The sequence below is a fragment of the Rattus norvegicus genome, chromosome 6, assembly GCF_021556685.1.
Source record: "Rattus norvegicus strain SHRSP/BbbUtx chromosome 6, alternate assembly SHRSP_T2T, whole genome shotgun sequence".
Lineage (NCBI taxonomy): Eukaryota > Metazoa > Chordata > Mammalia > Rodentia > Muridae > Rattus > Rattus norvegicus.
In genome coordinates, this window is record NC_141539.1 from 103,842,277 (window position 1) to 103,855,719 (window position 13,443).

Sequence of the window (13,443 nt, forward strand, 5' to 3'; positions counted from 1 at the left end):
CAACCCTGACAACCTGGTTTCAATCCCCCAGACCCACATGGAGGTAAAGGACCAACTCCTCCAGCTTGTCCTCTGACCTGTGTGCACGTCTGCTCACACACTGAGTAAATAAATAAATGTAACTTTTAATTATAAAACTAAATAATTATGGCAATTTTAAAAATCATTTGGTAATTTTATATTTTTATAGTTACTTCCTTTCCAGTCTACCTCCCACAGTTCCTCATCCAATTTCTCCCACTACTTGGGATCTCAAGTTTCTCAAGGGTTAATCACATCCTCTATCACTGAGGCCATGTGTGTATGTTACATGTGTTTGCAGGTGTCTTCACAGGTCAGAAGAGGTGGATAAAACCAGACACACAGATGCTGGTAATAATGTGAACTTACATTCTAGTGACCATCTAAATATTTACAAAAAATGCCTTTGGCAAAGTTCCAGCCATTATGAGAAAAGCCATGAAATTAGGAAGAATGAAAATATGTCGGGCTGGGGATTTAGCTCAGTGGTAGAGCGCTTGCCTAGGAAGCACAAGGCCCTGGGTTCAGTCCCCAGCTCCGAAAAAAAAGAACCAAAAAAAAAAATATGTCAATACGTGACAGATCTATAGCCAACATTCTACTAAATGGATTAAAAGCTAAAATATGTCCTTAAATCCAAACTGAGATGAGGTAGCCACTCTTACTCATCATGATGCTTGGAAGTTTTAGCCAGAGCAGAAGCAAGAGAAAGAAAGAAAGAAAGAAAGAAAGAAAGAAAGAGAGAGAGAGAGAGAGAGAGAGAGAGAGAGAGAAGGAAGGAAGGAAGGAAAGAAAGAAAGAAAGAAAGAAAGAAAGAAAGAAAGAAAGAAAGAGAGAAAGAGAGAAAGAGAGAAAGAGAGAAAGAGAGAAAGAAAGAAAGAAAGGTGATACAAATTGGAAAGAAGGGAATCAAATTAACCTGAATTGTAGATGATAATGATCCTATACTGAAAGACCCTGAGGGCTCCCGAAAACTCTTGGCAATTAGGCCTAGCTAGGACAATGAAAGACCTCCACGATGAAAACTTTGAGCACTGAAGAAAGAAATCAAAGACACTAGGTGGAAAGACAGCCCGTGGTCATTGATTGACAGATTGAAAAAATATTCATGTTACTGAAAGTGACCTACACAGTAAATACAATTTTCATCGAATTCTAATGACATTCTTCACAGAATGTGGCAAGAGTGGTCCTAAAATGTAAATGGAAGTACGAACTCCAAATACCCAAAGCAACCCTGAACCAAAAGAGCAGCGTTGGAGACATCAACTATGCCTGATTTCAGATTCCATACTGAGCCATAGTAATGCCATCATCCTGGCATCAAAGACAGATATACAGGGCTAGAAAGACAGCTCAGCAGTGAGAGAGAGAGAGAGAGAGAGAGAGAGAGAGAGAGAGAGAGAGAGAGAGAGAGAGAGAGAGAGGGAGGGAGGAGAGAGCATTCAGGGCTGGAGAGATGGCTCAGTGGTTGAGAGCACTGACTGCTCTTCCAGAGGTCCTGAGTTCAAATCCCAGCAACCACATGGTGGCTCACAACCATCTGTAATGAGATCAGATGCCCTCTTCTGGTGTGTCTTGAGACAGCCACAGTGTACTCATATATAATAAATAAATAAATCTTTAAAAAAAATAGGTTAGCCTAGGTAAAGTAAAAGTCAGTATGAAGGTTCTGAAAGAGGAAGATGGAAAACATAAAAAATAAAAATAGCATATAACCCAGAATCTAGGTCAGCATGAAACAGAGAAATACCTTCATCAGGCTTGAAGTCCATCAGATGAGTAGGCAGAGAAAACGAGACATATATGCATAATAGAGTGTTATTTGAACACGAATAATGAAATAATTTCATTATTAGTCTCATTTTTAGAACAATAAAGTTAGATATCACTATGATATCTAAAATAAGCCAGATTCTGAGAGACAAATGTTATATATATTCTCTGTATGCAGAATCTAGATTAAATCTAGACATTAAAGAAGAAAGAATGCTATTTTTCAAGAGGAAGGGAGACAGCAGGAATGGGGAGACAGAAAAGAGAGCAATGAGCCCGAGAGTATAATCACACATGCATGCATGCATGTATGAAAATGTCATAATCTATCCCACTCTTGCAGAGTGGGACTATGCTATTACATAACAAAAATCTCTTAGCCTCTGGTACCAAAGAAATGAAGGTGTGGTTTTATCTAGTAATTTGATAACCTGAGGTCCAACCTTGAGGACCAAATTAGTGGCACTTGAGGAAAGGGAACCTAACCTGAGACAGCCCATTCACTATTACCAATACCAACACACAGCGCTACGTCCCACTGCTTAAAAGAATTAAACAGAAATGGGACTTTAGAACTTGCTAAAGAAAGCAGTGACGTTCTGAGGTAACTTTAAAGAACCTGGTATTTGTCACAGTCTGACCCAGCTGTTTGGCTGCTATAGGGGCAGCCCAGAATTATTCCCTCAGAGTTCTAAGGTGGCAGCAGTGCTGCTCTTTGATGCCTCTTCCTGCTTTGCAGTTGCTGCCTTCTCAGACCCAAGGCCTTACCTCTGACATTCATATGGCTGGTGACTCTTCTGCTTATAAGGACACCAGTTCTACTACATTAGGGCCCAAACCTATGTCCCCACTGAGCTTTAGTCACCAACGCCCTGTGCCTCAGACACATTGAGTGCTAGAACTTCCTGTGGGAATTGAGGAAATTGCAGTCCCTACCATAATCTTATTCATCTTCAAGTCTTTACAAGTTGAGTCATTTGGTGCCATTTTTTAAATGTAAGGATATGTCTGGATGATTATAGATAAAGTTTCCTGTCTATATTTTCTTTTATTAATACCATAGAAATTCTATAGTAGAAATGCTTTAAAAATAACAAGATACATTAAAATTTTTCACTTAAGACTGAGTTAGCTGGGTAATGGTGGTGCATGCCTTTAATCTCAGCACTCAGAAGGCTTAGGCAGATGGATGTCTTGTGAGTTCCAGGATACAGAGTGAGTTCCAGGACATCCAGAGCTACACAAAGAAACCCTGACTCAAAAAAACAAAAACAAAAACAAAAAAAAGAGGAGGGGAGGATTGAGTTGGCACCCAGTATAAGAGTATGTGCTCCTATAGTTCAATGTCTACCACCCATAACACTACACACACACCACACATAAACACTACACACACACACACACACACACACACACACACACACGTGCGATTGGCAATGGCTTTCATTACAAGGCACTCAGGAAAGCAGAAATGGTATTAAAATCTGAGTATCATATCTTTTTGTATTTCCATGGATGACCAAAAGGTTTAGTTCATATCCTCTGTAGCATGTGATGTGGTTCACTGGACCTCTATTCTGTCATTCTGTTTTTTTGTTTGTTTGTTTTGTTTTGTTTCTATTGTTGTTGTTTTGGTTTGGTTTAGTTTGGTTTGGTTTTTTGAGACAAGAGTGTCACTGTGTAGCCCTGGCTGACCTAGAACTCGCTCTGTAGACCAGACTGTCCTTGAACTCAAGAGATTCCCTGCCTCAGCCTCCTGAGTCCTGGGATTAAAGGTGCATATCACCCAGCTTGTCTACTCTGACATTCTGTTGGATTCAGAGTGACTCAGAAGAAGTAGACTTAAGGTCAGTCACTTCTATTATGCCTGAATGCATAGGCAGATACAATTATCTGACAAACTTTTATGTGGTGTCATATAAATAACTACTTGGTTGACTTTCAGGGAATCCTGTATCAGCTGTGGTCACCTGCAACCTCTTTGTTGTACCCGCACTGAGAAAAATGCAGGGTATCTTGGATCCTCGGCCAACCATCATCAAAGCTAGGGTAATGTTTCCTAATGACCAGGAACCAAAACTGAACCTGCTAACAATTTCCAACTGCCAAAAATAAATGCCAAGGATTTTAAATTTGTTTTTATCATAAATGTATTAATATTCTCTTCTTTGTGGTAGAAAGTGGATAGGGAAATTCACTTTTTTTTTCTTTTTTCGGAGCTGGGGACCGAACCCAGGGCCTTGCGGTTGCTAGGCAAGCGCTCTACCACTGAGCTAAATCCCCAACCCCAGAAATTCACTTTTATCCTCCAACATAAATAGAAATATCTCAGAAGTCAAAAGTACTGGCTGTTCTTCCAGAGGATCTACATTTGATTCCAGCACCCACACAGCAGCTCCCAACTGTCTGTAACTCTGTCCCAGGGAATCTGATGCCCTCTTCTGGTCCTCAGGCAAGGTATACACATGGCATACAGACATATACAATCAAAACACATATAATCATAAAAATGAATAAAATGTTTTAAAGTTTAAAAATACTTAAAAGAATCCAGAGAGCAAGGCTTCAAGCTTCTAGTGGGTTCTTCTAGTGGGAACAAACCAGTGAACAAAAATTAGCTGGCTCTAGACATTAAACCTGTGTAGAGTAAGAGGTGAGAGATCATTTCCCCAGAGAAGATCATAGAGGACAAAAGCTGACCTGCCTGTTTTTATCCAATTTTTTTTTCAAAAAATTCAAAAAAGGCAGTCAACAGACTAAAAGAATCTGACATTTCAGGAGGAAAAGGTGGACGTACTTACTGTTCAAACAGCACTAGTCAAACAGGAGCTGATCACTACATTAAGTCACTTGGAAGTAAGTGTGCCTTTCTCTACCAGCACTACTAGTCTAACTTGCTCCCCAGAGAGTCATACATGGTCTGTAGTGCTTGTGAATGAATTTATTGATATCATATACTACTGAATCAAGTTATTACTTCTCAATGCTTTTAAAATAATTTACATGTGGCACAATTCCATGACTAGTTGAACAAAGGCATATAAAACACAGAAGAGGAAATAATAAAAATATTTAAGATAGCTGGCAAGCTAGCTTGGTGGGTAAAGACACCTGCTGCCAAGCCTGACAGCCTGAGTTTAATCCCTGGGACCCATATGACTTCCTGAAAGTTGTCCTTTGACCACCCACCCCCCACACACATGTATGCCCTGGCACTTGCATATGCAAATGGACTCACCCAGAAATTAAGAATGTTTTTGAAAATCTGGGCCATCAACAGTTGTAACACTGATACTTTTATTACTAGAAATTTATGGATAAAAGAAGATAAGACCATCTTGTTTCCCTAAAATATCACTTAAATTCAACTAGCTGGGCATAGTGTCCTATTTGTCAATCACCCCTCCCCCAGAAAGACCTTTGCTTGAGTAATCACAAGGAGATAATACCTGAAATGTTTAACAAAGTAAGAAACAGAGATAGAGGAAGAGGGAGGAAGGAAGAAAGGACAAGAAGACCAGCTGTGAATGCAAAATTATGATCCAATCAAAAAGTCAAAGTCTGAACAGTCAGATTTGCACAGGCAACCCCTTAATGAAAAATTCATTATATTCACACTGGCTAAACTGAGGGAGCAGGGGGTGGGGGATCCACATTGTTCTAAGAGCCCCATGACATCTAACACTATAGACCTCTTTGGAATCCATACATTTACATCTCATTTTAACATCCACTATCTCCTCCTTAAATCTGGCTACATGCAAGTGGCCACTGAAATCTGGTGCTGGAGAACACACATGAAAAGCCTATCTGGAGATGGGAGGTGAGTAATGCCCAGCACACATTAAATCTGCCGTGAATATTGCTGGGCAGATGGATATTGAATGTGCTTGGTAGAGCTACCTCCTTTCAGTATTAAGATATTGCTTCAATTTCCTGGTTCATAGGTTCCTTACAACACATAACAAGGGACTTTTTCATCTGTCTTTTCCTTCAGTAGTAAACACTGGCTTCTTAAAATTCATTGCTTTTTACCATAGCAACTAAGTCCTGGACGTCCTGTGTTAAAACAAGATGGACAGGACAGAGTGGTAGAATGACAAGGACAGTGTCTGTCCATGCTCACTCTGTTTTCTGTAGTTCTGAAACGTGACCAGGGAACCAATTCAAATCTCTTTCCCTCTCCATGCTGTAGTTATCATGTGACGTAAAGCTGGACCCTCGCCCAGAATACCACCGGTGTATACTGACTTGGCATCACCAAGAACCACTGCCCTGGGCCCAGAGTACAGGTCAGTCATTCACACCTGCACCCCTCCGGGATCCCCATGCACTCCTTCTGAAAAAGCCGAGCCTTAGTAACAGCTATATCAGTCATGTCCTTTCCTAGGTGATAGCGAAGTGAGTAATTGTATACTTCTCTTTTTGAAAGGTTTGATGAGGGCTGGAGAGATGGCTCAGTGGTTAAGAGCACTGACTGCTCTTCCAGAGGTTCTGAGTTCAAATCCCAGCAACCACATGGTGGCTCACAACCATCTGTAATATACATTAGATAAATAAAAATTTTTAAAAAAAAGAAAGGTTTGATGAAATAAGTTATTCTTAAACTATGTTTACTTATTTCACTGAACCATACTTTCTAGATAAACATTTGGAATATAAAAATAAAATTATATTTTGATCTAATAATTCAAGCAGCCCTTTGAACATGACAGTTGGGTAGGAAAGAAGGGTACAGTGTGTTATCCTGAAATGTGAGGAGAAAGCAGAATCAAAACATAATCTTTTTGGACTCTGCTATATTCCAAGTGCTGGTAAATATTAAGGACACAGAAACCTGTGCTGATATTTCAGAGTTCTAGCTCAGAGAAAAAAAGCTCTCCATATTAAACTTTTGTCCCAATTTTCCTAGTCCTATTTTGCTCGTTTTGATTCAACTCCACAAAAATTGTTACTTTTTAATAGAAGCTCCTGTATAAAGCACAGATGTCAACAGAGTTTTGCATGCAAACTGGCCAGCAGCCTGGTTAGCAAGGCCCCCAGCAGTGTGCCTCAGACCTTTTGCATCCTGTAAGAGCTAAATAAGAGAGTTTATAACATGACTTTAGTTTGTTTGGCACTTGAATGGTAGCTGTATTGTTGCTATCCTTAATTTTATAAAAGACAATATTTTTATACCAATGTAAATTCACCCTGAAGTGAGAATTTCTGTAGCATTTTGAATGATGCTATAAAATCCTCTTTTACTCTTTTAAAATATATAATATTTGTGTTTAAAGTTCTGATGAGAAAGTGAAGGTTCTAGGGCATAAATTTCACCTGGAAAGGGTACTGAAAAGAGTGATCCTCTCTGTCCCTCTGTCTTGGAGGCCTGCACTTCCATGTATCCTGGAGCCTCTCCGTATGTGTACTTCCTGATGCCTGTGTGCAGTAATGAGACTGTTTCATCCCAGGTAATCAGATGAGCAGCCGTCTGATGAGCATGCGCAGTGCCAATGGATTGCTGATGCTACCTCCAAAGACAGAGCAGTATGTGGAACTTCACAAAGGCGAGGTGGTGGACGTCATGGTCATCGGACGGCTATGATGGTGACCAACAGGAGAAAGTTTCGATGCATGTCCACATATCATTGACTGTATCCTGTCATATGCAACGGCACAGCTAGTTTTTCTGATCTGGATAAAAGTTGATCTGTATAGTCAACATCTTGAACTATATTTCAAATGAATTTAAATACCTTTTAAAGAAAAAACACACCTAAGAATAAATCTCAACAGACAACTCTATTCTGGTTATATCAAAGCAAAATTTTCCTTTCTTGCAAATTGCTTTGTGTGTTCAATGCTAGGTCTGATAGCGATAGCTTTAGTAGACAGCGGTAGGTGCCTGCAGAACTTGTGTTTTTCTCATCTTTAAATACAACTACTTATGCTCTTAATCAAGGCTGTCTGCTTCTTTATACTAGTGTAGGCAACACTTGGATTTCCCTTCTTAGTATGCTTCATAACTGCTTTACAGAGAGCTTTTGCTTGTTCTTTCTCATGTATCTCGTGTTTATGTGCACCATGCCAAAAGACGAGTGACTGCGCGGAGGCCCCGCTCTGCCTCAAGAGCCTTCCCTGCTGAGCACCCAGGGAAGCTCTCACCCTCGCAGCCTCTGGCACACACAGTACTAGCAGGCAGTAACTGGATACCTTTTATTTGAACAAACAAACGGGGTGGGGGGAAATGCTTCCTTAAGTGCTGACAGCCTTTTTAACCAACACATTTAAAATTGTACAGAACAAAAATAAAATCAAAGACTGATCTTGTACAGATATTAGTGTTACCAGCATTCATGTGGAATCAAGAGCAAAAATAAAATAATGTTAAACAACTCTGTACCATAACATTTTCTGTAATGATAATGAAACTTAATGAATAAAAAAAAATCCTTGATCATTATTTAAAAATGTATTGTGCAGCCTTGTTATTTAGAAAGAGAAGATTGATGCTTCATTCTGACAGGTAAGAGAATACTTAAAATGCCCTAACAAAGCTCACAGTATGAGAAATTGAAATTATGGTCTGATACAACATTGTATCTTAGGTGTTTAGAAAAAAACTAGCATTGGTGTCTGTTAGTAAGTAAGAGATGCCATCTTCTGGTTCTCCGGGTGATGGCTGGATAAACAGTAAGCATAGCTAGAAGAAAGATGCTTCACTGTTTAGGAAAATATTCTCTTAGGTATCAACTTTGGATATGTACAGTTCTTTGAAGTAAAGGGAAAAATAAGTTATGAATCAGAAAATGTCAGATGAATGACTAGAATTTTAGGGGTTTGGTTTGGTTTGGTTTCATTTCTTCAGACAGGATCCTGGTTGACCTGGAACAAGAGTCACCTGCCTCTACCACCCACATAATGAGATTGAAGGTGTGTGCCACCACAGCTGCAACTAGAAATGTATTAAATACTGCTTGGAAAAAATAGAAATGTGGAGGGTTTGTGCTGCCCTTTCAAAATACACGTTAAGATATCAAACCATTAATAGACACTAAGTTCTGTAGAGTAAGCTTAGTAAATCAGACTAAAAAACAACATAACAGATCACAATATCAAAGGCAAGGAAAACCTTGAACTTTTAATGACATTTTCTATTTTCAGGGTAAAGTTAAATGTTCTATTGTTTTTCTTCTGTAAAAGATGAGACTTAGCAGACTTAAAAGGTTAAAGAGCTGCAGAACTCACTCATAGCCCCCAGTCCTTTGAATTTATGGCATATGGAGGTCTACGTGTGTAGCCTTAGTAAATATGTACAGGGAAACAGTCCATAACTGCTTACTGTATGCCGGCATTGTTCAAAGCACTTCCTGTTTACTTTCACAACCCCTATGGTTCCTATTTACAGATAAATAAACCAGGGCAGAATGTGTTTGTAGTCACATAGGGAGCACAGAAAAACAACAAGGTTCCAACTTGCAGCCATGGCCCCAGATTACACTGAACTATGGAAACACATTACTATGAGACCTCACCGGGGTTGGGGGGGGGAGGAATGACATCTTTAAGACCTTGACTGTAAAGTTCTTACATACCAAGAAAAGGCATCTAGATTTATTCTCGGGACCAAAACTGTTAGAGACTCTTTATCAAGGATGTATGAGCAGAACTGCACATTTAGGACCAATGTTCTGGAAGCGTCAAGAAGATCCAGTTAAAATAGAGGGAGGTAGAAGACACCAGTTGGGAGAAAAATGAGGTTGTGCTGGGTAGAGTGGCTGATAAGGAGGAGGGACAGGTGAGCTCACTGTGGAGAGAACAATGGGAAGAATCCATAAATAATACAAGCTCTTGAGAGCTAAACAATAAACCGATAAGCAATGAACCCAAGTCTTCAGTCAGAAAATGTTAAACAACTAATGAAATTCAGAAAAGTTCATTTTGTAAAGGAGTATTTAAAAATTCTGGTTAGAACTTCAAAAATATACTGGCTGGAGATGGACAACGCAGGAGCCCACATAATTCACCCTGGAGGATGAAGTAACAAAAAGCCAACCAGACAGGGCCCCAGGGGCATCTCTCAAGGAAAGGGAACCAACTGCCAGATGCAAAAGAAATAAGAATGAAGTCCCAAGAATATGAATGAAATAGGAAAAAAAAAGAATGTTAATTAGGTAGTCATTTGTGAACTCTAAGTAAAATTTCAATAGTTACAATGAAACTAATTAAAAATTACAAATAGAATATAAATGCTTTGGTGTGAGAAGACATGCTACTTCAAACTGATGGCAGTGTGGAAGCAGGTTTTGAGTAAGGAGAAACAACAGCTGCGGCACATAAAAAGTTAACACATTTCTAAGTGAGGAAGACAAAGAAGATCTGGGATTAATATCCCCAGTAGTCCAATAAATCTAGAAAAGACATTTTTTCTTTCAGAATTAGAGAATGAGGAAGATAAGACATTTGAAATGGCTACAGGGAGGCTTGAAAGTTAGGGATCTGTGCAATGGTTCTACCTGAATCTCTTTTATCTGTTGATCGGTGGCATTTAATCTGTTCACATTAAATGACTAAAACTAAGAATTAAGCGTACATACTATATTCAAGTTTTCTTTGAGTAATGTAAATTTAAATAAAAAGTTAAAGGGTACTTTCAGATTTTTATTGCTGTACAGAAGTTAACTGGAGCTCTGTGTTCTCTAATTGTGAACAATATCACAATGAAACCTAGAACATAAACAGGTTGTTTTCCAGGTAAATGTTGTTAAGTAATGTTGCAGGTATATTCTTGGATGACTTACATTTCTAAAATTCTTGGCTAACAATCAAAACTTTGCAGCTCTGACCATTACCAATTGTGATCTTCAAAAAACTACCAAGGTAAGCATTTCCCCCTCAGTTATAGAAAGTAGTGCATGACCATACAGAATCAAAGCAGACTGCGCCCTGTTCCACTGATAATTGCTCTAGAACTAAGTATATGTTGTATTCTGACATTCTTATCAGTAAGTACTATGCTTGACTCTCGTGAGAGATTTAGCATAAAACCAATAAATTATCATAAAACTGAAAGATGAAATTTTTGCTTAATTCTGGCCTTTTTTTCTTTGTTTTCCTTTGTCTTTGTCTTTTCTATTTAAAAGAAAAACATATTTTCTATGTAGCCTTGACTGGTGGGAACTTGATATTAGACCAGGCTAACCTCAGGTTTGTAGTAATTCTCCTGCTTCTGCTTCTGAGCACTAGGAATACTAGTGTATGCACAATACCTGTCTCATGTATTTAGTCTTTTACAATAATTGAGTTCATTTAAAGAACATTAAGTTCATACAAGATGCTAGGCACCAAGGATATGAGGAGTAATGAAGCCTTCATTATAACCAGTAAAAAAGTAAAGTATGAGAAAGGGAATATATATATGCATATACCTATACATATACACATACATACATACATACATACATACATACATACATACATGTATGTATTATAGCCAATGCAGTGGTTCATTAAAAGAATGAATGGAATCCTAAGTCAGGTTCTCAAGTACAGTCAAGATGCAAATACTTATGGAAGGCAGAACGTGCAGTAGGTAATCCCACAGGGAGACAATAGTAGAGGGAAAAACAAGATGTTGGTGAAAGCACAAAAGAATAGATACCAGAAGTGATGATGAGAGGAAACAAGTACAAAACTAGGGCTGGGGAGAGCTAAAAGAGAAACTTAAGAGTAATCAGATCTAGCGACTCAGATGAGGCTCAATATCCAGGGAGAGAATCCAGTGAAGCTGCAGGTTTGGGCAGTGCACAGAGTTAGAATAAAATGAAATAGAAAAAATAGTACAGGCTGTGGCCGTTGTCAAGGTGACACTGACAGAAACAAGGCAGCAGGAAGGAACACAAGTCATTCTCTCTCCTACTCAGTCCCAAGTTCCCTCCGGTGTAATGCAACCTATTGTGGGGTCTAACAAAGCCAGCAGAATGGTTAAAACATTGCACTTCACAGAGAGCTCCAGCACACCGCAGGGCTGTCACCATGGCAGATTTGGACAGAGAGAGAGAGAGAGAGAGAGAGAGAGAGAGAGAGAGAGAGAGAGAGAGAGAGAGAGAGAGCGCGCCTCACTCAACTAGAAGAGGTGACATTTGAGCTGATCTCTGAAATGAAAATAAGCCTCGAGTGAGAAGTACAGAGGGAGGGATTTCAGACCAGAAAGGACAAAAGGACCAGAACTTCAGGAAGGAAGCCCTCAGTGCAAGAGGGATGAGAGTGTATTCTGAAATATGGACCAGCACCACATGGAGCTGACCACCACCACAGTGTGAAGACTTTGGGGTTCAGTACTCAATCCATTTCCAGCCTACAGCATAGCATGTATCACCAAAAGCACCTGAAGTTTAAGATAGAAGACAGTAAACAACTGAATGCAAGGCATCGTACTAAACAAAGGCTCCTGTAAACAAACAGTGCACTGTCTCCCACACCCGTTCCTCTGCTCATATTTTGTTCCCGAGTTAAAGGCACCAACATGAACCCAGTATGCATGCAGAGCTAAAACTTTTGTCATCTTGCATCTTTCTCAGCTCCCACGCATTCAGTGAGTCACCAAACTCTGACTCTACTTGAAGTTCCCAAATTAAGCCCCTCCTTTTCTTTCCCTCCACCTTTTCCCTGGTCTCAGTTTGCAGAATTGCTCTCCTCAAATCTTTCCTTTACATTGCTATGGGAGTGACCAAGCCAGATTGTGAATGTGGAAAACCTCTACAGGCGATGATCCCAGAACCAAGATAGAGCATTTGAAGCTCTCCACACCTCCCCAAGCAACCGAGCAAGTGGTTGCTCCCTCAGATCCTGTCACTCATTCCTCCTGTCTTTGTCCAGACTGATTGCTCTTTCAGTATTTCTCAGAGGGATTTAAAAGTGTGGCTCAGTGGCAGAGCACTTGTCTGCCAAGCACCAGACCCTGGGTTTGCTCTCCCATACCATGAGACAGAACAGAAAAGCAAAATGAAATAAGTCAGCATTAGCTTAGGCATTACATCGTCCAAGGGAAGATTACATTACATTACATCTTCCAAGGCTCTAAAGCCTCACATAGAACAAAGTGCCGCTCAACCATGTTCCCAGAGTCCTTCAGGCACCCTTCAATGGCTGCATCACATTGAAATAGTCTGTTCACAGACCACTTTTGATGACAAGTTCTTTTAGGACAGATTCTGCTCATCTTGTTGGCCCAGCATGGGTTGGTACCTTCAGTAGCAGGCGCTCAACACTGAACTGACCAACAGAGTTGACATTGTACAGCTTTACCAAGGAGCCAGGGTCAACATAGGAAGAAATTTTACTACTCCAAGCTGACAACACATTTGAGAGGACTCCATGCAGAGCTCGTCATATAAAGGCAAAGGCAGAGAACTAACAGCTCAGGCATCTTTGATCAGGTGCTTCAAATCCAGGCTTAAACCAAGACATAAATATTTTTTGTGCATGTTAGTGGTAAATCTAAAGGTATCTAAAGGTAAATACCCAAATCATGTCATTAATTTACATTTCTCTCTTGATGTGTTTTAACTGTATAATGTATCAGTAATGTCAAAAATATGAAAGTAACACCACAGGATTTCATCCAGCTCCTTCAGAATTAATGCCATCAACAATGAGGAAATC

At 39.7% G+C, this 13,443-nt stretch overlaps 1 protein-coding gene across 28 annotated transcripts in view; it reads left to right on the top strand.

Annotated features, from left to right (window-relative positions):
- Positions 1-8,250, top strand: part of Gphn (gephyrin) — a 532,330-nt gene extending 524,080 nt beyond the window's left edge. For all 28 annotated transcript variants that reach the window (XM_087554592.1, XM_087554602.1, XM_087554605.1 and 25 more), the window contains 3 exons: positions 3,743-3,846; positions 5,993-6,089; positions 7,251-8,250. In XM_087554592.1, the coding sequence (XP_087410718.1) occupies positions 3,743-3,846; positions 5,993-6,089; positions 7,251-7,384 (335 nt within the window). In that variant the 3' untranslated portion in view covers positions 7,385-8,250. The remainder of the gene's footprint in view (positions 1-3,742; positions 3,847-5,992; positions 6,090-7,250) is intronic.
- The last annotated feature ends 5,193 nt before the right edge of the window (positions 8,251-13,443 follow it).